This window comes from Conger conger, chromosome 7 (assembly GCF_963514075.1).
Source record: "Conger conger chromosome 7, fConCon1.1, whole genome shotgun sequence".
Classification (NCBI taxonomy): Eukaryota; Metazoa; Chordata; class Actinopteri; order Anguilliformes; family Congridae; genus Conger; species Conger conger.
In genome coordinates, this window is record NC_083766.1 from 31,402,630 (window position 1) to 31,424,996 (window position 22,367).

Genomic DNA, 22,367 nt, shown 5'->3' on the forward strand with positions numbered 1-22,367 from the left:
ACACAAAAAATGAAATATATAAGAATGGAACTGTAGCTGCCACGATTTACTACAGAGCCCAAACTTAGGGCAAACATACCCCTTATAGATTACAATTAGCACTGGCGTAATTCAGGCCTTCCATACCCGACGGTTAGCTAGGCTAACTGCGCATGACCGGCGGCCTGCTGCTCTAACCTTGCGTTTGGTCTCCTCAAAGAGGCTCATCAGGCTCTCCTTGGCTGTCAGGATGGGGTTACTGGCTGCCAGGCTGCGCATGTAGTAATACACAGCATCCAGCTTCCGTTTCTGTGGAAGAGACAGGGGGAGAAATGGGGGACGAGAGAGAGAGAGAGGGGGGGAGAGAGAGAGAGAGGGAGGGAGGGAGAAGGAGGGGGGAAGAGAGGAGGGATGCAGGGGGAGAAGAGCGGAGAGAGTAAGAAAGAGGCCGAAAGGGAGGGGAAGAAGGGAGAAAGGGGTTAGAGAGAGGGAGAGAAAGAGAGAAGACAACAAGGAATGGTTAAAAGCAATGATTAACAACAGAATAAAACAATTAAACAAAAGCTAAGCACATAAAACACTTCATAATTATTACTATTCATAATTTTTACAACGCTTTTCGTACTGAAAGTGTCATCACGTACAGATTCTGTAGAAATAAAATACATATGTTTATCACTAATGCAGTTAATATTTTGCTTGTTGTTGATTTACATGTTATGTGAATATTTGCTTTGGCAAAACTATATTGAGAACTTTTGCGTTCGTGCCAAATCAAGCAGATTTCAATTTGAACCGAAGTGTGGGGGAAGGAGACCGACAGACATACGGAGGAATTTCAGGGAATAACGGACAAGGTGGGAGGGGAGAGAAAGGCAGAAAGCGCGGGAGGCGATGAAGGTGAAGTGATGAGTAATCAGCCCGGTGTTTGTGTTGCGCGACCCTTAGTCTGCCCAGCACAGCGGCATGCTGGGACGTGCTCACGGAGGCGTTCGATAACATCCACACCAAAACGGCCACTTTGTTTTTTCTCAAAACACACATGATCGTGTTTTCGGTGCTCCTACAAAACTAACGTCTTGGTTCTTCTCTCGCTTGGCTACACTGACACCTAATGGTAAATTGGCCAAAATGCAATGGTTTCATATTTGGATCTGCGTGAAGAAATAAAATTCACATTCATTAATAAGGAAGGAGGGGGGGGGGGGGGGGGGGGGGGAGATGAGAATTCTTGAAATGGCGGCGAACAACCCTAATCCCCTGCGATCGAAAACCAATTTAAAATCACATGGGCTGCGGTTTAAAAAAAAAACACAATGGTCCAAGTTGAGCCAAAGCCCTGCCCAAAGAGGTTCAATCCCGAAACCGACTCTCCCTTTCTGGCTGCACCGAGAAAATGTGAGGGTGTGAGTGACAGACTGTTAAAAAGAACATCAGTCATGTCCGTCAATGTTCGCCACACGCTCAGGGCCTGCTCAGCCACGTGGCAAAGTCAATTCCCATTCAAATACAAAAAAAAAAAACACCATCAGTTGTTCGACAAATGTCCAGTACTTTAACACAACAGGCCTATTAAAAAAAAGGCTAGCAGGCGGCTTCACACAATACAGCCGGCCAGAACCGTACTTGGACATTTTCAGCAAGATCACCAACGGGGTCAGAGCTTCTATGTGACAGATAAACAGGAAGGGACTTTAAGTGAGTCAGCAGACAGCGCAGTCCATGGCAACAAAGTCAAGCAACGTGCCAACTTTCCTGCTTTTCGGATGCCAGTGACGGCATTCGCAAACAAGAGCACGGGATAAGAAAGACTGATGACAATATAAGGCCACACATGCAGGCCATGGGATAATTTCATGTATCTAACAGCTCGTCAAGGCTGGTCTAGAACATTCCAAGGCACACTCTGTACAACTTCGACGTCCTGGTAATAAATACATAAATCAATCGAATCCCGGTAAAAAACACTTTTTGTATTTCCCAGATATTTGTAATCTGCTGGATTAATCCCTTTTATAAATACAATAACCTCATTCAAATCATCTGTCTCACTTTACCAAGAATAAAAAGATGCTTATATATACATATCCATTCAAAGTTCTATCATATTCTTATTGAGTAAAAAAGGCGTACAAATGCATAAATGCCCTTCCGACAATATCTCCTACCCATAATGCAATACACCATGGGTCCTGAGCCCTGGCCCGAAGAAAACCAGGAGGGTATTTCACGAAGCAAGACAACCGAGTCAGGATAACTGCACGGAGTAAGACCAGAAACCCTCCCAAATCTGGAACATGGAGTCAATCCGCTGTTCCGGATGTTTCTTCCAGCTGACTCAGTAATCCTGCGTCGTGAAATACCCCCCAGGTGAGGGGACATGCAAGTAGCTGCTTTAATGGCGCAGCTGACTACACTTAAACAGAACCAGTATACTCTCTCCAGGGCTAGGACTGGGGATCTAACATGCCCGTAATAAGGCCAATATTCATTCCCATGTTAAACCAAAAAAGTGATGGATGCAATTACATTTCAGTAAAATTAGAAATAATAAATAACTAAACTAGAACATTCTAGGAAAAATCAACAAAAAATATGCTGTAACATTTTAGGAATAATTAACAAGTTTAAAGCATCACAGATTCATAGAATTTGCCTCTTCTAAGTGAAGACAGTTGACCTTGAAAGCAACTCCCTGCCATACTGCAGATTCCTGATAGGGGGCGCTGAGAGACTCACCGTGTACACTGCCAGCAGAGCTAGCTGGTTGTAGGGCCGGCCGTTCTTGGGCGCTATCTGCTGCGCTTTCAGGTACCAGCTACCGGGAGAGAGGCGCGCATGGGGACAGGAGATGAGAGTCAAAACCAAGGTGAGAAACACAAAATTAAGTGCTATCGCTCTGACCAGAAGCGATAACGCTCACATATTTTTTGTTGATTCCAAATAGTGATTTGACCTGCCTTGTGTCATTCATCGCCAAAAAAGATACCACGACATGACCATGATGCATGAGAGCAGAGAATGAGATTCAGTGGGGAAAAGCTGGCACCTCAGAACATAAATGCAATATTTATATTCAATTGCTAAATTAAATTCAGGCCAAATCATTGTTTAGACGTAAAATGACATCCCTGTGAATGATAAGTTCAGGGGTGTTCAGAAATCTGAAATCTTAGTGCTGCTCTGGTTCAGTAGTTGCCCACAATCACAATGGCAGACAGGAGGGAGCAACCTGCTCCCATAGAGCGACCAGTGCCTTTGCCGTCTGCGACAAATAAAATAAATTTGCCAACGGTAATGCAACGTGATAAAAGGCAATTAGACAGAGCCTGCTCCAGAACAACAGTCAGCATCAGTGTGGCTCTCCCAAGACGGCGGGTACTTGCTAAAGGCCACAAAAGGCAATGAATGAATCAAGCTGGCAGTGTTTACTCCACAGATAATTACAAATACATTTGAATTGGCTTGATTTTCTAGCTAGTAGAAAACAGGTAGAAAACAACCTTTTTGTATGCAAAGAAATACAGGTTGCATACAGGCTAGATAGATAGCCTTCTTGCTAGGTAGCTACCCGTATTTAGATACCAATACTGTAGGCCAGCAAACAATGTATCCAGCTGCTAGATACCCATGACAGCTTGTTGAATTCTCATTCTCAGATGGCAAGCCTTGCATACCTGTTTAGAGGTATATTATGAAACATTTTCATAGACTTGCATTTAGCACTCAGTAAGCACTGCATCCTCATTGTCTGAAGTGTGTCTTAAGTTTATTTCCTGCAAGTTCATCCATGTTAACATAGCTACTTATCCAGGGTTTCACTAAAGGAGACAAATATAACTGTTGCCAAAACAGTATAGTTACCGCACGTGGCCCGCAGTTTGCAATTAAAATTGGCAAAGCAACTGACGAAAAAGTGCATTGAATCTGGTGATCAGTCCTATAGTATTTGTCACTGAAGATCAGAAGAGATACAGTATTTGAACACAGCCACTTATTTGCAATATCTTCTACAGCACAACTGTAGAAAGAGAAGTGGCATACACCTCATTGACGACAACTTACAGACAGTTTCGGGCACAAGGATGAAAGGAACGAGTGCAGCAGGGATCTACCAAACCCTGGACAAAACAAAGCCAATTTATCCTGCATCTCAACCATGTTCACAGTCATTACTAGAACCTGCGCCCGGTATGCAAGAGGGCCTCATCTGTGCTCAAAACGAGGGCCTTTACCAACTGAGCGTCTGTCAGCCCATGTACCTTACGACTCTTTCAACGCCTGTGAACAGAATCCATTTGTGTGAGTAGAGCGGAGTGAACTCACCTGCGTGCCTTTCCGTAGTTGGCGGAGTCGCTGGCCTGCTCACGGTACCTGGCGATGTCGCCCTGACAGATCATACACCTCTGTGCGCTGATCAAGGCGTACTTCACCTACACAGCCAGACAGCACACGAGGTTAGGTTCTCCGCAATACGCCCGCGGCTGGAAATACCCAGTCTCTGTGGCATCTGAGAGGTTAGGAGGGTGACGCGCGTACCGTCTTGCGTAATGGGCGCGCACGTATGGCCAGGCCATCCATGTAGTCCTCCAGCTTGAACTGGAACACAGTTTGTAGTTTCTGCAGTAGTGCGTCGAAGAACACTGCCCCCTAGAACAGACATCAGTTCCTCATTTAAAACTACTAGTCCTGGAGTGAAATAAACAGTAAACCAGAGTGTGTTTCACAGGGACAGATATACATTTGCAAACAGTGCCATGAAAAGGTATTTGCCCCTTCCTGATTTCCTCTATCGTTGCATATTTGTCACACTGAATGGTTTCAAATCTTTAAACATTTCAGACAAAGGAAACCCAAGTAAACACAAAAGGTGAAAATAAGAGACATGAATGATCACTGTTCTATCGTGCGGTGTTGCCCTCATGACATCTTCCTTTGACTTCGCATGGTCATCTGTACAGCGCTGAAGGCTCTTCTTCCAACCCTGCATGGTCCTCTTATTTCAGGACCCATGGCTGGCATGTGTCATGTTCCTCTAGAACATGTTCATCCCTTGTGCAGGTGGATTCACCGGACTGTCCAACTTCTCCGGAGCCTACAGAGCTGCCGTGCATGGAGGGTGTTCCAATCGGGGGAGCTTCTCCCTCCAATCTGTCCCCTCTCTGGGTTACTGCAATTATCCACAGTCACCCCTTCATGAACATGAATGTTCTTTTCTTTAAAAAATCAATGTTCTCTTGTATTTTTTGTTCCACAATTGCATTGTCACCCAGAGTCATTTTGTTTCCCAGTCATTTTTAATTTAGTGACACAAATGTGCAACAATAGAGGAAATCAGGTCGGGGAAAATACTTTTTCACGGCATTGTATCGGTAGCATATGATAATTTCCAATGCTTGGGGACCTTTTGACAAAAATTACATAATATATACTAGAAACAGTATCAGAACAGCATAGCTTTATATTTGTTTTTGAAGGGCAATGAGGGGCAGCAATTAAAATGCACAATTATCAAATAAACAGTATTAGGTAACACCAATGGCATCATATACAACGTTCATTTCAAGCACACTTGAACACAGCAATGACCAAAATCACACTTTAGCCAAAAAAGTTGTGGTTTGAAGCAGGTTGATTGTTCCAAGTGGCTGACTTTGGCTAACAAATCAGCAAAAGCTCAAATTTCCATGATACAGTAGCGACTAGTTTACATACAGTCTACCCGTTTTTAACAACTGACATGAAATCGAGTCGCTTAACGAATTACGGAAAGTTACACAAACGAAAGGACATTAGTCATAGGACATCTGATAAATGAAAAGCCTCCTTCTCTCGCTGCGTGTGTCGTTCAGCAGACGGATGCACTGTGGACTGTGAACTGCGATGTGGGAGGACTGGACTCAAGCCCACGCCAGCAGCGGTGACGCGACGGTACCTCGTCCAGCAGCGTGAGCAGCATGTTTCTGATCCTGGGGGCGGTGTCTGCCGCAGGGTCCTTCAGAAGCTGCCGGAAGCGCTCGATGACCTGATAGAACACGTTCTTCCACAGAGCCTGGTCCAGGTTCTGGGAGTCGGAGAACTCGATGTCCGTCAGAATGACTCGCTCGTACAGAGCCAGGAGTTCAGCCCTGCAGCCAGACGAATGAGTTAAACGGTGACGAAACAATATTTATTGAAGTAGCTTTTTTTTTTATTTTATTTTTTTAAGGTGAATAAATGACGTCAACCCTTAAAGTGAGAGACTCATTTTTCTCTTTTAATATTTATTTTATTTTTTAGTTCATTTTCAATTTTAGAAATATTACAATATTTCTCTTTAGTAGGCCTTTTTATTATCTGTTGAGAGAAAATACAATTTAAGATTACTTTCCTCACAGGCCTGAAATATTTCTGGTTCTTAACAATTATTGTCTGAAGGCTTTTATCTGGGTAATTTCCCAGGCTGCAGGAAATTACTTTTAAGGTACAGAATCTCCATTGTCCCCCCCGCCCACCCTTCCATGTACATCCAATGCCCATTTCCAAGACACGAGGGCCTGAGCATCACTCTGATGTAAACTTCTGTTGTAAACACTGAATTGTGTCCAATTTAATCTGTTTGTGTGCGCAAGTGAGCATGTGTCAGTCAGAGGCCTGGCCGGCTCCTCCTACCTGAGATGAGTCATCCTGTCCAGTCCCTCTGGGCTCAGCCTATCACGGGAGAGCAGGTTGCTGAGCTGCAGCTCCTGACTGTCAGCCACACGGAGCAGCTTCCCCAGCTCGCTCCTGGCCTGCACCTCCATCTCCTCTGGGGACAGCGGGCTGGAGGCTGGGGGGTAACTCTGGGACCCAGGAGGCTGGCCAAACCCAGCATAGTAGGAGGCTGTGCCAGGGCCAGTGTAGATGCCATTGGTGCTGGGCATCTGGTAGGGAACGTGGTAGGGGTATGGGTAGCGAGTGGAGGGGTTAGACGGCATTGGGTAGCAATACGGGTTGTCAGAATTTTGAAACTTGTAGAAGGCCATGGCGGCCGCGTTCATGGCGGCAGCTTGCTGGGAAGCAGGGAAGTTTTGGAAGGGGTCCCCCTGGCGGATGGGAGGACTGCCCGCGGCTTCGTCGTCCGTGTCCAGGAAATGCAGCTGGCCGTAGCCTCCCTGCTGCAAGTGCGGCGACTGCTGGAAGGGCTGGCCCCGCGTCAAGGCCGGTTTCTGATCGGGGTTGTTCGGGTCCCAAAGTCTCCGGAGGGCTCCCCCGCGACCTCCCCTGGCCCTGCCCTGGCCGCCTCCCCCCCTAGCTCCGCCGAAAAGCATCCTGGGCCCGGGCTCCGGGGCCACGGTGATGTTCGTGTGGGCGGGGAGTATGAGGATACCCCGTCCCCGGCCCCTGGGGGCCGCCTCCCCTCTCCTGTGTGGGTCCTCTGAGGATTCGTGGGAGGCGGCCGAAGGCTTGTCGAAGGACACCCTCAGGATTCCGCCGACCGCGTTCTTTTGACCAGATCCCCTGCGAGCCTGGCCCTCTCCGGACCTCCTGACCGGGCTCCTGCCCTCCTCCCCGAACCGGTCCCTCTCGCTCATGGTCCTCCTTCTGCCTCTGTCCCGGCCCGTCTCGCTCTCTTCCAGAGAGTCCGTGGAGGAGAAGTCTCTCGCCGCTTTCCTGTTCTGCTGGGGCTGGTGCCCTCTCCCCCCGCTCTCCCTCCGTTCCCCTCTGTCTCTCCCTGACGATCGGGACCAGGATACAGCACCCTCCCCCCCTGCCACTCGATCTGCAGGGCCGTCCATGCTGGTGCCGCTGCTGGCGGAGCTGGTGCTGTAGTTCCGTGGCCGGCGTTTGTCAGACTTCGAATAGCGTTTGGAAGTCAGGCTGGCCTTACCTCCGTGCTGGGGCCTGCCTCTCGCCTCCTGGCCTTGCTCTGCGTCTCCTTGCCTGTTCTTGGCTCTGTGTCTGTCCCCATCCCTTTCTTTCGGCCGGTCTCTCTCCCCATCTCTGCCCCTGCCCCTGCCAGTGCCTCGCTCCCTCTCTCTGTCTCTGACCCCGGCAGTGTCCCTTGCTCTCTCTCTGTCCCTTTCTCGCTCATCCTCCTGTTCTTCCATGTCTCTCCCCCCCGCGCCATTGGTCCTGTCCCTGTCCCCTCCCCCGCCCCTCTTCTTGGGCTCCCGGTCCGCCTCCCTCTCACCACCACGGCTCTTCCGGCCTCCTCTGCCTTTTCTCTCTGCCTTTTCTGCGCTTTCCTCCCCTCCTTGCATCCCTCCTCCCCCGGCTCGGTTTCTCTTTCCCTCCGGCCCCCCTTTCCTCCTCCCGCCTCCCGCCTCCTCGGTCCCCGCTCCACCCGCTCCTCTCTTGCCCTCAGCCTCTCCCCCTGCCGGAGCGCAGATGTTCAGCCTCCCCAGCCTGCCGGGGAGGCTTTCCGTCGCGGCGCCAGGATCCTGCGCAGCTGATGCGTCGCTGGACTCCTTCTTCCCTCTCCCCTGCTCCGCTTTCTGCTCCTGCTTCCTCTGCTCTGCCTCTTTAGCGCTCTTTGCCCTTGCTCTGCCCTCCCTGGGTTTCCCCCCAGCAGGATCCTCCCTCTCTCTTTCGCCCTTAAAGGGCTGGCAGTCCCTCTTCAGCTCTTCTTTGGCTGCTCTCTCCGGCTCTCTGCAGGACCCTGTGTCTTTGGCACTCTGTGCCGGAGGCTGTGACCGTCTTCCTCCCGGCTGGTATATCTCGCGGTCAGGCTTACGCACGCGCCGCGCCGGTTTCGGAGACTGGGATGCGCCCACGCTGGCATTTGTAACAGAGTCGCTGCAGTCCTGCTGCTGGCCACCCGAGCCCGAAGAATCGGCCCGCACACGGTGAACGGAATCCTGCCGATTGCCAAGGTCCGAGCCGGCTTTTGAAGCTCTCGGATTTCCGGTACCGACGCAGCCTGCGCCGGAAAGCTGGCCACGGTCCGCTCCAAGGCTCTTGGGAGCGTCAGCCTGACCGTTCCCTCGGCTGGCATCGCGGCAACAGTCGCCGTCTCTGACCCCACTGTCAGAGACTGAGTTCCCTGGGTGCACGTTGGCGTCAGCCTCCATTTTGGTGTCTGCAGCAGGCGAGAAATCCCCTGCTATCTCAGGCAGGTCTGGCTCCTGGGCCTGCTTGGCGGTCTCCCCGCCGTCCCTCTGCCGGTGGCTCTGCCCTGGGGTGGGCTGGTACCGCTGCAGGTCCGGCCGCTTCCTCTCACGCTGCCTCTGGCTTCTCTTCTCCTCTCGCACGTCTGCAGGGAGAGGTGGGGGGAAAAAAAGAGGGAGGGAGAACAGAGGAACAGAAAGGGGAAAGATTGTTAAGCGTTACATTTAACAGTAAATTTACATTACCAATCATTGAGACCAGTGTTAGCACTTAAGCACAAGAAGACAAAACAGGGTAAGCATAAGCCCAGGTCAGTTCAACACACTTTTGGACCGCATCATCACAGATTTTAATGGGATTTAGCATGCTTATTTGGTTCATAAGAAACCACTGGAACCAAAATTACACTTGTATGAGATAATTCTTATTGGAGATACAGGCTAAAAAAGTAAAGGCGATATAGCACGACTCCATGCCTTTGATTTGCCATATCTACATTACTATGGGCAATAGAGAAATCTTGTTCTTAAATCATTCTAAAGGTCTTTGCTCCAGCTCTTCACATAAGACTAAGTGTAAAAGAGTTAATAGTGATTCTAGAATTCAGAATTGATAAAGGTTTCACCAAAGTTAGGTCATAGCGTCACAAATGTTGATGTAGGATTGTAGCCAAGATACCATTTACTGACCAGGAATGGTATCACATCACTAATTCCTTACAATGTTGTTGAACATGATCAGCGCTAACATAGCCAGACACAAAATTTCAATGCACTACCTTGCAATGAAACTACTCATGTATTTTCATAGCAGTCAGCGCTGGGCACAAAACTGAATGAAAAATAATTTCCTCTTGTTTTTAAAATACTTAAATATTCTGTGATGCATTCTGGATGTATGGGACAGTAAATTAAATACCAGTAGCGAATAAACTCCTTTACTGACAAAGCTGGTACAACAAAATACACTGGGATTATAAAAACACTAACAAGTATGTCATACAGCAACACGAGTGTCAGTTCACGACTTATTCACTTGAAACGGAGAATGACCGCCCAAACTGAATATATATAGCAACCTGCTATTCTTTAACAATAACTTTACCTTCAACGTGGTAAAATTCTAAATGAAAAGCCGAAGATCTGAATAAAGGCACGTCTAAAGTTTATTCACTGTAATCAAGTGCAGCTAGCAAGCTAGCTACGTTGAATCAACTACGGTAACTAACCTTGCGAGTCATTACTGCAAGTTAGCCAACTCTAACTGAAAGTTATTAGCTGTTTTTACAGCCACAGACGTTAACAGATTTCGCACGCGCAACCTAGCTACAGCTACGGCATTTCTGAAGTAACGTAGCTAACCCAAAAACAACAAACTAGTGATAATAGCTTTTTGGTTAACAAAGTACGTTTTGGTTAACTAATTTACCTAGCTAGCTAATCCCAACTAGCTAACTAGTTAACGTACTAACTTAACGTTAGTTCACAGCACAGACGATAGCCGCCAACGGCCACATCTGCTAATGGCACACACTTGACACCACACAAATGAAACTTATGTGTAATTACATAGTTAGATAGCTAACTTAGCTAACGATAGTAAAACGACAGAAAGTATTAGTTGAATGGCTAGTTTACGTTAAGTTAACACTATTATCAGCAAACGTTAGGCTAGCTAGGTTTGCAGAAAACTGGTATTCCTTAGTCCCAGTGCACGCTAACGTTAGCCTCAAAGCTAGCTTCGTGCATTGCTAGCTACATTTTAAAACACGAAATTGCCGCCTCGTCCATTTTGGCCTGTTACAGAACTAGACCGACTGGGAATTGGCGTTATGCGAGTACAGCAGGGACCGTGAGAGCCGTTTTATTAGAGGTGTGAACTAGGGGGTGCACTGCAAGCATGCTGTCATGCTGCGGAGAGGTGGGGACAAGGAGATGCTTCGAGGGGGTTCAAAACAAACGCGGGGAACCCAATTTCTGGCTTTGTTTGTGAATACTCTGACAGCGTTTGAGGACGACCCTGTCGCTGTTCCCCTCGGGATCTCCGGACACACTCTCACCTCTCAAGCTCTCTTCGTGGTTGACCAAGTTCGACGCTCCAGCTCGTAGCTCCGCAGCTGAAATCCGCACTCTATCTAGTTCATCCGCCATCTTCGTCTACATCAACACAAACACATGGTGGCCCAGCAGGGTCAAATACCACGCGCTCTCCGAGAACGCGTTTAGAAAAACAACAGGCAGACTTTCTGGCCTGTTGCTTGTCATTCAGGCTGAAAAATGGATTTATCAAACTAAGTGAAAGTTTGCTAACTTCACTACGCCCTGCATACACATCCTAGCTACAGGCTACTTGGTTAATTTCAAAGCAAACTACTACCAGGGTCTTTGTGTTACTTATTTAAATATGAAACAGATTGAAGGTCCGCAACTGCGACACTGTCAGTGTTGAACATATATTTTCATAAATTGGAGTGAGCAACACGCCTTATCCATAGGGGGTCTGTAGTTCATACAGGACCATAGCTACTATGTCTGTGGTGTTCCTGGTTGTAAAATTAATTGTTGAATGTTTAGGGCCATAAACTGGTACTTCTAAAGTGTTGTGCTGCACCTTTTAAATGGGAAACTCAAAAAGTGACTCAAATTTAATATGTTAGTCCTCATTTTGACAATAATTTACATATCTTACACTTATGATCAAGAAAGTCATACTTTCCTCCATTGTAGAAAATACATTTATCAAAGCTTTAATTAATAATAATAATAAAAACACTTTTTGATGTTACAATACCATTTTGTGTATGTTTTTGATTGGCAAAGACTGTTATTATGTGTACGTATGTTATTTTGAATACTGACTGAAATCTGCTAGACCATTTGGGTTTACAACAGCAGGAATAGGGGCATTCAGGCTTCATATATTTCAAGGTAGTACAAAAACACTTGTAATACAATGTACATAGCATGTTGTTAACATTGACTCCAGATGCAGTGTATATGAACAGACTGCTAGCATTTATTCACAAATATAGATGTAAATATAAAATTTTATATTATGTTAGTGCTTGTTTCCTTCTCAATTATCAAGCAGTACAAACCCTTCACTCTCAAAGATGCATCCAGTAATATACAAATACGTATGTAAAAATCCCTGCCAGAAAGTGAATTAATTTTAAATATTGTGACTACAACTACTGAAATACACACTAGATGGAAGACAATCAACTACCCTGGTGTAAAATCCAGCTATGATCAGCTTGAAATACCAGCTACCAGCAGTCTCAAATCATAGCTTGAGTTGGGGTTTTTTTTTAGCAGGGTAGCCAACAGAGTATTTCTAAATACACTTAAGCGATAGCAAAGGGATTAATTTTCACTTCAAATGACAGAGGAAGGCAGATCACACCAATTATCCTGAAGGTAAGAGAACATGATTTTTGGCAAGAGCTCCCCTTTAATTATATATTCATATGTACACAACAAAGGATGCCAAGCTTATAGTTTGTGCTGAATTGCAGAGTTCATTGATTGATTGACAGATGGGAGTAAGTGTAACATGAGTGCCTCATTAAAAACCAGGCCTTGAACTGGTACGTAGGTGAGGTCAGATTCTGTGTTGCAGAATAATTTGTTGAGTCTCTTGAGTCACTGACATTATTTCTCAGTTATGTGTCATCATCATTAAAAAATCTCCAAATAGCCAACTTTTAAAGAAACAAGGAAAGAAAAACAGTTTCATTATTATGTAACATTTTTTTTATTAATGTTTATTTACCCAGAAAGTCTAATTGAGATCCAGAATCTCTATTTCAAGAGAGACCTCGCCAAAGCAACAGCCAACACATTACATAATATTATACAAGTATATTATACTTTTATAATATTAATAAACATTATAAGTTACAGAGCCATGGATTCTGCTCTGTACCAGAAAATCCTAAAGGAGAATGTCTGGTCATCTGTCTGTGAGCTGAAGCTGAGGTGTTATTTGGTTATGCAGCAAGACAATGATCCAAAACACAAAAGCAAGTCCACATTTAGATTGTTGAAAATAAATTAAATTCAAGTTGTGGAGTGGCCTAGTCAAAGTCCTGGTTTAAAACTAATAGAGATGCTGTGGCAGGACCTGGTTATTTATTATGTTTTACTTATTGCACTTCTGAAGACGATAACATATACAATTACTTTGAGAGGTCACACACATACACATTCTCCTCCAAACTGGGTCCTGCTATTACATTGCTTCTTTTTACTTTTTAATCCTTGTAGTCATGTAGTCGTTAGCAGAGCACATATAGGCAGATAACGAGATGGCCAACTAATATAAAATATTTTAACAAATACTATATTTTCATATAGTAAATGTAAATGTTCATGGCAATGTAAATGTTTAGATACAATTTTGTGTTGGGGTTTAATCATTTCTCTCACAATGTTTCCTCTGTGTGGCAGATGGATGTGAATGCAGTACTGTTGAGTTATCCCAAGCATTTCTGAATCGCTGTGATTCATAGTGGGTAGGCGGAGGTAATAACCATGAATCTCACATTTGCTAAACATATGAACCTTTTACAACATTTAGTAAACGTTTGAAACATTTAAGATGTTTACCACAGGGGAATTCACCATGACTACCACAATTTCTTGTGAGTGCTGAGACGGTAAGCAAATAATTTTTTTATTTCAGTATTTCTATCTGTAAAGTGTATCTCTTGTATATGCCTTAAGTTACACTAAAAAATGTCAATCAAATAGACTGTTGATTTCAGAACTTGGGTCAAATCATACTGTAAGATCTAAACAGTGAAATTTCAGATCCAGAGGTCACTGTCAGAATGATGGAAATCCAATATCCTGTTGGATAAATTGTGATTGTGTTCCTCCTGTTATGCTCCTTAGAAGGCATGGACTGTGATAATACCTAACATGCTCAACTCACACTTTCCCCATGTGGAAAAAAACCCATGCAATAAGCTTTCCAGAACTTGCCCTCAGCCTTCATAAAGAGAATGTCTATGCATGTACCTGCATAACAGGTACAGCGTAAATGCACAGTTTTAGTTGTTGGTTTTAGTTGTTGGTTTCACTTTTAGCAGAGTTCACAGAAGACTCATGATGAATTGAAGATTTCAATTTTAATTCATATATCTGTGTAAATGCTATTGTTTGTGTACATTTGCCAACGTACTGTAATTGCTCATTTATTCATTTATTTATAAGATCTCTGGTAAAACATCCAATATGCCTGGACTCATTTTAAATCACTGTGGATAAGAGTCTTAGCGAAATGTCTAAAATGGAAATATAAACCTGATCTTATCAAACCCATTTGACATTTATGCATACCGATGAGCTGTGTTTATCGCTCCCTTCAGCACTCAGATGACATTCGTTTTAAATATTTGGTATTTATGACAGTATTGCTGGTATTCTTGTATTATTACACAGTGGTTCAAAAGCTTTAGCAGTACTGTACTGTAAGACTGAAGCACATAAAGCACATTCATATATTTGATACGTCCATGTGTGAATGCATTTTGGTTGTAACAAAGATGAAAATCTCACCCCATTTCTTTCTCTGTCCCTTTCTACACACAGATGCTTAATTTTGTTCAGAAATTAAGGATCTTGAGCATGTCTCTCATTTTATCTCTCTCTCCCTCGCTTCCCCTCTCTAGGTTAGCCAGGGGGCATGATGTAGTACTGTGTGAAAGAAGGGGTGGGGTGGGTTGTGAGTCATCCGTGTGAGTCATGTGCTGCTGTGTGTATGTGTGATGGGGGCTGACAATACAGCAGAAGATAGATAGATAGATTGAGAGAGAGAGAGGGGGAGAGAGAGAGACAGAGAGAGAGGGGAGAGAGAAAGGGAAAAGGGGAAAAGAAAATATGGTCTCCCACACAGTGCAGAAAGAGTCACTGAAAGACAGAGAGAGGGGAGAAAGGAGAAAGCAGATTAGGAATATCAACATGGGTACTATGTAAGAGCCCCTCCAATATACCCACCCACCCACACACCCACGCACACCTACACCCACATGCACACCCACGCGCACCCATTCATATGTAAATACTGCATGAGGCACAACTTCGCTTCGCCCCAGGTGTGTGCACAGAATGCAATATTATGCCTCTGCTATTTCTCCGGCTATTAAGCTTGCTGTAGTAGCCATTAGCCAGCAGATGTCAGGGTATAGGCAGGAATTCTGACTGAGACATAATGATGTGGAGTCTTTGAAAGTCTTTCCTGAAGACCTGTACCAATATACATAGAGGGTAAATATTAATTTTGGTTGATAGTCTTGTACTGACCCGGCATGAGCAATGTCTGCAAGACACTCAGGAGTCGACAAACCCTTCTAAGTATATCCATATAATGAAGTAAAAATAACATCCAATAACCTGCAACAACATAAAATATCACTATGAGAAGATTGCCAAGCAACAATTTAATTTGATTGACAGTTTCATAGCAGTATGCTCTTGTAGTATGATCACTGTGAGTCATCAATTTGATTTACATTAAAAAACAAATACACCTGGTAAGCCTCAATAATATTCATAATTATTGATACTGGTAATTTCCTCATGAATAGAACTGAATGTGATCTTCCCTATGACGCAATGGTTTGGATTTGATTCATGTGAGTGATGACATGATTGAAAGAGTGTCTTGCTGATCTGAAATAGTTCAGGCTGCACTTTTGGTGGGACCCACAACCCAATGATTGAAAATTTCACTGTATACAGTTTACTGTTGTACTGTAAACAGTACAATCACTGTTTGACATAAATTACACTGTGTCTACAATAAAGACGTAACAAAAACAAAAGTGGATTATGGACATAGCTGGATTTTATTACTGTTATTAGTAAATTATTACTTTTTAATGCTGAGAGTCCCCATCCCAGTGTTCTATTGTACTATAGAATGGCAATACCACTCAGGTTCTATATTCAATAGGCTATATTACTCTGCAAATAGGACTATATGTCCCTCTCATGAAATAATTGTTAGTCATTCTCAGTCTGTAAAGGTTATAGCAGTTGGAGGAGCTCTATTAATTTTCCTGAACAAAATGCAACACGTGTGTATGCTTATTTATGTCAGTCCAAAGAGCAGAACATCTCTCCCTTCAGCCTTTGTGGATTGCCTGCATTCACAGAAAAAAAAAATGTTATTTGGTTTGTCCCCATAGAGGAACCCCTTTTAGTTCTTTATGGAACATTCTATTATAGATGTGAACTGTGAGAGCTCCTAGACAAAGAGTCCTAGACACTTTGCCACCCCAGTGTTGTTTTGGCTCTATGCTTCGAGTCGTTGTTGTGTTGAAAAGTCAACCATCGCCCCAATCTACTGTGCACTCTGTAGCAGGTTTTCTTCAAGGACTTCTCTGTATTTGGCTGCATTCATCCTTCCGTTAATTCTGACTAGTTTCCCTGCCAGTGAGAAGCACCCCCATTGAATGATGCTGCCACCACCATTCTTCACTGTAGGGATGGCCTGTAGTGTAGTGGTTAAGGTAAATGACTGGGACTCACAAGGTCAGTGGTTCAATCCTCAGTGTAGCCACAATAAGATCCACACAGCCGTTGGGCCCTTGAGCAAGGCCCTTAACCCTGCATTGCTCCAGGGGAGGATTGTCTCCTGCTTAGTCTTAGTACGTGGCTCTGGATAAGAGCGTCTGCCGAATGCCATTAATGTAATGTAATGGATGGTATTAACCAGTGCCTGGTGTTCCCCACACATATTGCTTGGACTTCTGCCAAAGAGTTCAATTTTTGTATCATCAGACCAGAGAATCGTTTTCCTTTAAATGTCCTTTAAATGTCGTTAGGGTTGTCATATGCTGTGCTGCTGAGATGGTCGTCCTTCTGGCAGGTTCTCCCATCTCTGCAGAGCACTTCCTAAGCTCTGTTAGAGTGACCGTTGAGTTCTTGGTTACCTCCCTGACCAAGGCCCTTCTTGCATGGTTACTTAGTTTGGCCGGACAGTCCTACGTGGTTCCAAACTTATTTCATTTCACAGTTATTAATTCTGTGCTCCTGGGAACACTCAAAGCTTTAGAAATGGTCTTATGCCCTTGCCCTGATCTATGCCACAATTTTATGGCGGAGGTCTACAGACAGTTCCTTGGACTTCATGGCTTGGGTTTTGTCCTGAAGTGCAGTGTGAATTGTGGGGACCTTATCACAGGTGTGTGTCTTTCTAAACTATGTCTGATCAATTACATTTGACTCCAATCAAATTCTAGACAAATCTCCAGGATAATTAAAGCAAACAATGTGCCTGACCGCAATTTTGAGTGCCACAGCGAAGGATCTGAATATGTTCACTTAGTGATTATGGGTTATTGAGTGTAGATTGATGGGCAAAATATACACTCAGATGTACTTCAGTCCTCCAGGCGTAATGACCACTGGCTCAAAAACATGCTTTTTGAAGCATTTAAACTTCCATTCTTTTTCCACATTCCTTCCTTAGTGTCCCCATATTAGATCAACTAAGTTTAAATTAATGATGTCACATGGTGGAGACAAACTGGTGGCCCTAACTATATACGTAGGGAATAGTTCCAGCTGGAAATAAGATTAAATATTTTGTAGAATTATCAGGTAATGTACACATGTACTGTACCCGCTGTGGGGGCATAAGACATAGTAAAGCCTGCAGTTTGGCAGAAACTGTCACTGTGTCGTAGTTCATTTCCTGGTTTCTCCATTTCTATGTGTTCTCTGTGTTTGTATTCCATTCTGATCTGTTAGACATGTGTTTGTGGATTTTTCTTATGGTGAGAATCCTTTGGTCATCAACTGTAGAGGTCTTCCTTGGCCTACCAGGTCCTTTGCAATGAATGAGCTCACCAGTGCTCTCCTTCATCTTAATGATGCCCCAAACAGTTGCATTTCGTAAGCCTAAGGTCTATGTTTCTGATGACTGTTTTCTTTCTTATTTTTCAGCCTCATAATGGCTTCCTTGACTTTCATTAGCACAAGTCTGGTCTTTTTATTGACAAACGGAAGTAACAGACTCCAAAGGCAATCAAAAGCCTAGAATCAAGACTAGATTGAGTGTTCTCCTATACATGTAATAAAGAAGCAATTGAACACACCTGACTAACCACAAACACAAGTGAAGCCATTTGTCCCAAACATTATGGTGCCCTGAAATGGGGAGATTGCATATGAATAAAAAGTGCTGTGATTTCGACAGTGAATCCAACTGTGTAGAAATACGTACCATTTAATAAAAGCTGAAAATGAGCACTTTAATCATGTGATTACAAACCTAAAATGGAGGTCACTGTTATGGCAGGCAGGCATCTTCATGCTGGGTTAATTTAGAGTTGGGAAATGGAGGTAGAGCATTTAAACAATACAAAACACGTGCATCTGCAACCAGTAGCAATGGTATCTGTACCTACTGCCTGGATATCCAAAGCCAATACAGAGCTATGAAGGCAATTCAAATTCAATGAGTGAATCCCTCAGTGCAGCAATGGCTGTAGAATGGAAAGGTTTTTTAGAGGAGGGGGAAGATCAGTCAGACTGGAGCCTGATTAAATCACGACCTTGGTTTGCTCGTCTTTGTTCTCTGATCCACGCTGTACATGAGTGTCAGCGGGCAGCTCGAGGTATAAGGCTTCAGTTATCTGTTCATTTATTAATTCTTCTCCATCAACTTGGCCTTTTCTGATGGCGTGAAGTGAGTGGGAGGAGAAACAGGCAATGGGGGGGGGGGGGGGGGGGGAGTGGGATGGCATGCAGAACGAAGAGAGGAGAGAGAGAGCGAGAGAGAGAGCAGTGTGACAGAATGTGATACGCAGGGAAATAAACCGGAAGATGGGTGAGGTAAAAAAAAGAAAGAGAAAGAGCTGGGAGACACAAGGGAGTCTGCCAGCACAAACTAATGGTAGAGTAAACAGCTCTGTTTCCCTGGCAACATGACATCACACTCGTGTAGTTAAAGAGCCAATGCCCGCATTGCCTCTTACTTCATTAATGTTGTAATACTGGGGAATGCATTCATCTCAGGAATGACCAAAGTCTCACCGGACATCCTGAGCTACTCACAGAACCTGCACGATTGCTGAGAACGAATGTTCACGAACACGTCTATGTATTCATAGGAATGATGCATTATACACATGAATGATGAACAAAACTAATAAAATTACGTTGCATAACTACATTTGATGGTTTTTGACACACGGGACAGGCAAGCTTTTACCAATTCTGCATGGGCAGTACAAGAATGACAAGCATTTCTGTGACTTTTATCACAAATCTCTCCATTTTCCCTGTATGCTCTGTATCCGCAGATGACATGGTAGGATATATTTTTTTGGGCTGCAGTGGAAAGTGTGGGGGTGGGAGAGAAGGGGGTTAGCACCTGACTGCTAGCGCAGTACGCTGGTGCAGGTACGCCGATGCCGGAGCTGGAGACGGGGGAGGGAGGGAGGAGGCAGGGAGATTGGGAGCGAGGGAGATCGGGAGGAGCCGCTCAGCATACTGATGAGTGCGTGAGCGTTGTGGAGGCGGGGAGGGACTTTTCTGCAGGTGAATTCTGAACACTGCTGGGGTTTCTCCTCACCCCCCCCCCCCCTCACTCCCTCTCCCTTTTTGCACCCCCCCCCCCCCCCCCCCGAAGCCAGCCAGCTGCAGCTTAAAGGCAGAGCAACAGGGGCAAGAGAAATGATGGTAGAGAGAGAGAGAGAGAGAGAGAAAGAGGGGGAGAGAGGGAAGGAGAGAGAGAAAAGAGATTGTGTGGACTTAAAAAGGTGAAAAAGGAAAGGAAAGGGGGATTAATGGTGAAGAAGTAGAAGGAGGAGGAGAATGAAAAGATAAAGATGAAAGAATGACGAGGGCAGTTTGGAGGCTGGAGGACAACCAGAGGGAAAACAGGGGGATGAAAGAAAACTAGGACAAAAAGAGAAAGAGAGCAATGGGGAGAAAGAGAGACGGAAGTGAGGAAGTGTGAGATAGGTAGCTATAGACCACAGTGACGTATTGCAATTGCCGTCATGAGATCAGGGGAAAAAAGATCCCCTGTACTGCGTACTTATCATGTGTAATTCACACAAGACATTCCACTGAGGAAGACAAGGAAGCAGAGGGAGTCAGAGATGTACTGTATGAGGGAACGGACCATGAATGAGAAAGAGCCAGCATGTATTATTGATAGGGCTCCCCTTCACATACCCGTATGAATTAGTAATGTGTGTTAATACATGTAAATTAATTCAAATCTCTAAATCAAAAATGCAAGAAATTAGATATTTAAAAAATATATTATTTGTTCTAGATCTGTAACTAGATGCTTCAATTATATTCACACAAATATTTACCAACGCACATCTCATGTATGATTGTTTGTGTTGCACTTGTGTTGCGCAAACATTTTATAATGTAATATATTTTGTGAACAATATAATTTTTTTAAGATGTATATCTTCGATGACCCACATTTTGATACGCAGTGTCTCCCCGTTTCTTCGTTCAGTGGATGGCTATCTGCACGGAGTGTTCCTTGTTTGAGGTTTGCACTCCGCTTTCCCTTGGAGAGTGAGCATTCTCCCGCAGCCCTAGGGTTGTTTTAATGAGCTCTGGGACGGAGGGGCGAGATAAGAGAGGAGAACTTCACTCGGTCGGACGGTACACACTCACCGTGCGCACATACATTCACGCACTGGAGGACTGACGCACTTGCTTCCACTGACACACTCAGCACGCATGGCTGCAGGTAGACAGATGCTTTTTGAATGCACTGTGAAAGCTGATGCAAAGCGATGTCCGGTAGTACACCATGAGAACTTTATAACTGCCGTATAACTCCTTCCATACTGACACGAACCCAGTCTGACACACAGAGTAGTCATGCTAACACCCAAGCTTGATTATATATATGAAGACATACAGGTAGTCGTCGACTTACAACCGTAATTGGTTCCGACCGACTGGTCGTAAGTGGAACTGGTCGTACGTCGGCCTATGTTATAATTACCTTACATATATTATACTGTGTAATGATATTATAATCATCTTTAAGTCATATTTTATCTATATTTTCTTCGCGGTCGTGGTCGTAAAGGCGAACGGTCATAAGTTGCATAGGTCGTAAGTCGATGACTACCTGTACTGTTAAATGTATAGAACAGGGACCATAAAATCTGGCCGCAAATCCTGCCCTGGTTTTATTTTCTTCCAGATAATTATCCGTCTGACGCACTGTATCTCTACCTGCCTGAGATACATCCAGAGCTGGATGGACAACCACCATCTAAAGCTCAACCCAGGAAAAATTGTGCTAATCTTCATCCCTGCTCTAACCTCTCCCTTCTCTGATTTTTTCATTTCACTCAGGGACACCCTAGTGACCTCATCCCCCAGAGCAAGGAACCTCGGAGAGGCGATGGACAACAGGCTGTCCTTCTCTGAGAACACTGCGGCGGTGACCTGAGCATGCAGGTTCTTCTGGTACAACATCCGGAGAATCCATCCCTTCCACCTACTAATTTCAGCTCCTTGTTCAAGCAATCCTGTCCTACCTGGAGTATTGCAACTCTCTGCTCGCTGGCCTTCCAATTTCAATTACAAACACTTCGCCGATCCAGAGCAATGAGCAGGTAGCAGTGCCGAGTGCTAGCAGAATGGAGAGATCTGGCTGGTGTGTAGGGTCTGATGATGTTTTGAAGCGATAACACAACAAACTCTTTGGCTGTCCGATAGGTCAGCACCAAGGTTTTGATGCAAGCTGATATAAGTAGCCAGAGGAGGGAGAGAAGAAGGGGATGACATGGCGGAGTCTGGAGAGGTTGTATGTCAGATGAGCAGCAGCATTCTAGATAAGCTGGAGAGGTCCCTCATAATAGGATCGTGGTGAATACAGGTGTTATTCATTTTGAAAAGTAAATCAGTTGTATTCATCTCATTGCATGTGTGGTTGTATTGCATTTTGCTGTAGTGTTTTTGCAAAAAGAAAAACATTTATTGGATTGTTTCTTTTGTTCAAAAAATTTACAAATTCTATTTGAAACTAGCATATTATTTTAAATAGTTCAATAATTGATTTTACATTTAATGATTTTACATTTTATAGCATTTTAGCCCCACTAATTAATCACTAAATTGACTCAAATATGTCCAAAATCATCCAAAATGTTATATTATGAAATTAGAGGGACTGTATGAAAAGTGCTATAATTCCTACACAGATCCCCTGATATGGATATCAAACTAAAGGTGACAGTCTGCACATTAACATCATATTCATTTTTTCTTTTCAAATCTACTGTCCTGGAATACAGAGTCAAAACAACAGAA

At 44.4% G+C, this 22,367-nt stretch overlaps 1 protein-coding gene across 1 annotated transcript in view; it reads right to left on the reverse strand.

The window, feature by feature from the left end:
• smg6 (SMG6 nonsense mediated mRNA decay factor) overlaps nt 1-8,058 on the reverse strand; it is a 115,076-nt gene extending 107,018 nt beyond the window's left edge. The window contains exons 1-6 of the mRNA XM_061248222.1: nt 6,631-8,058; nt 5,915-6,107; nt 4,519-4,629; nt 4,306-4,412; nt 2,719-2,797; nt 178-288 (exon numbers count right to left, since the gene is read on the reverse strand). Of these exons, the coding sequence (XP_061104206.1) occupies nt 178-288; nt 2,719-2,797; nt 4,306-4,412; nt 4,519-4,629; nt 5,915-6,107; nt 6,631-8,048 (2,019 nt within the window). The 5' untranslated portion in view covers nt 8,049-8,058. The remainder of the gene's footprint in view (nt 1-177; nt 289-2,718; nt 2,798-4,305; nt 4,413-4,518; nt 4,630-5,914; nt 6,108-6,630) is intronic.
• Between the last annotated feature and the right edge of the window lie 14,309 nt (nt 8,059-22,367).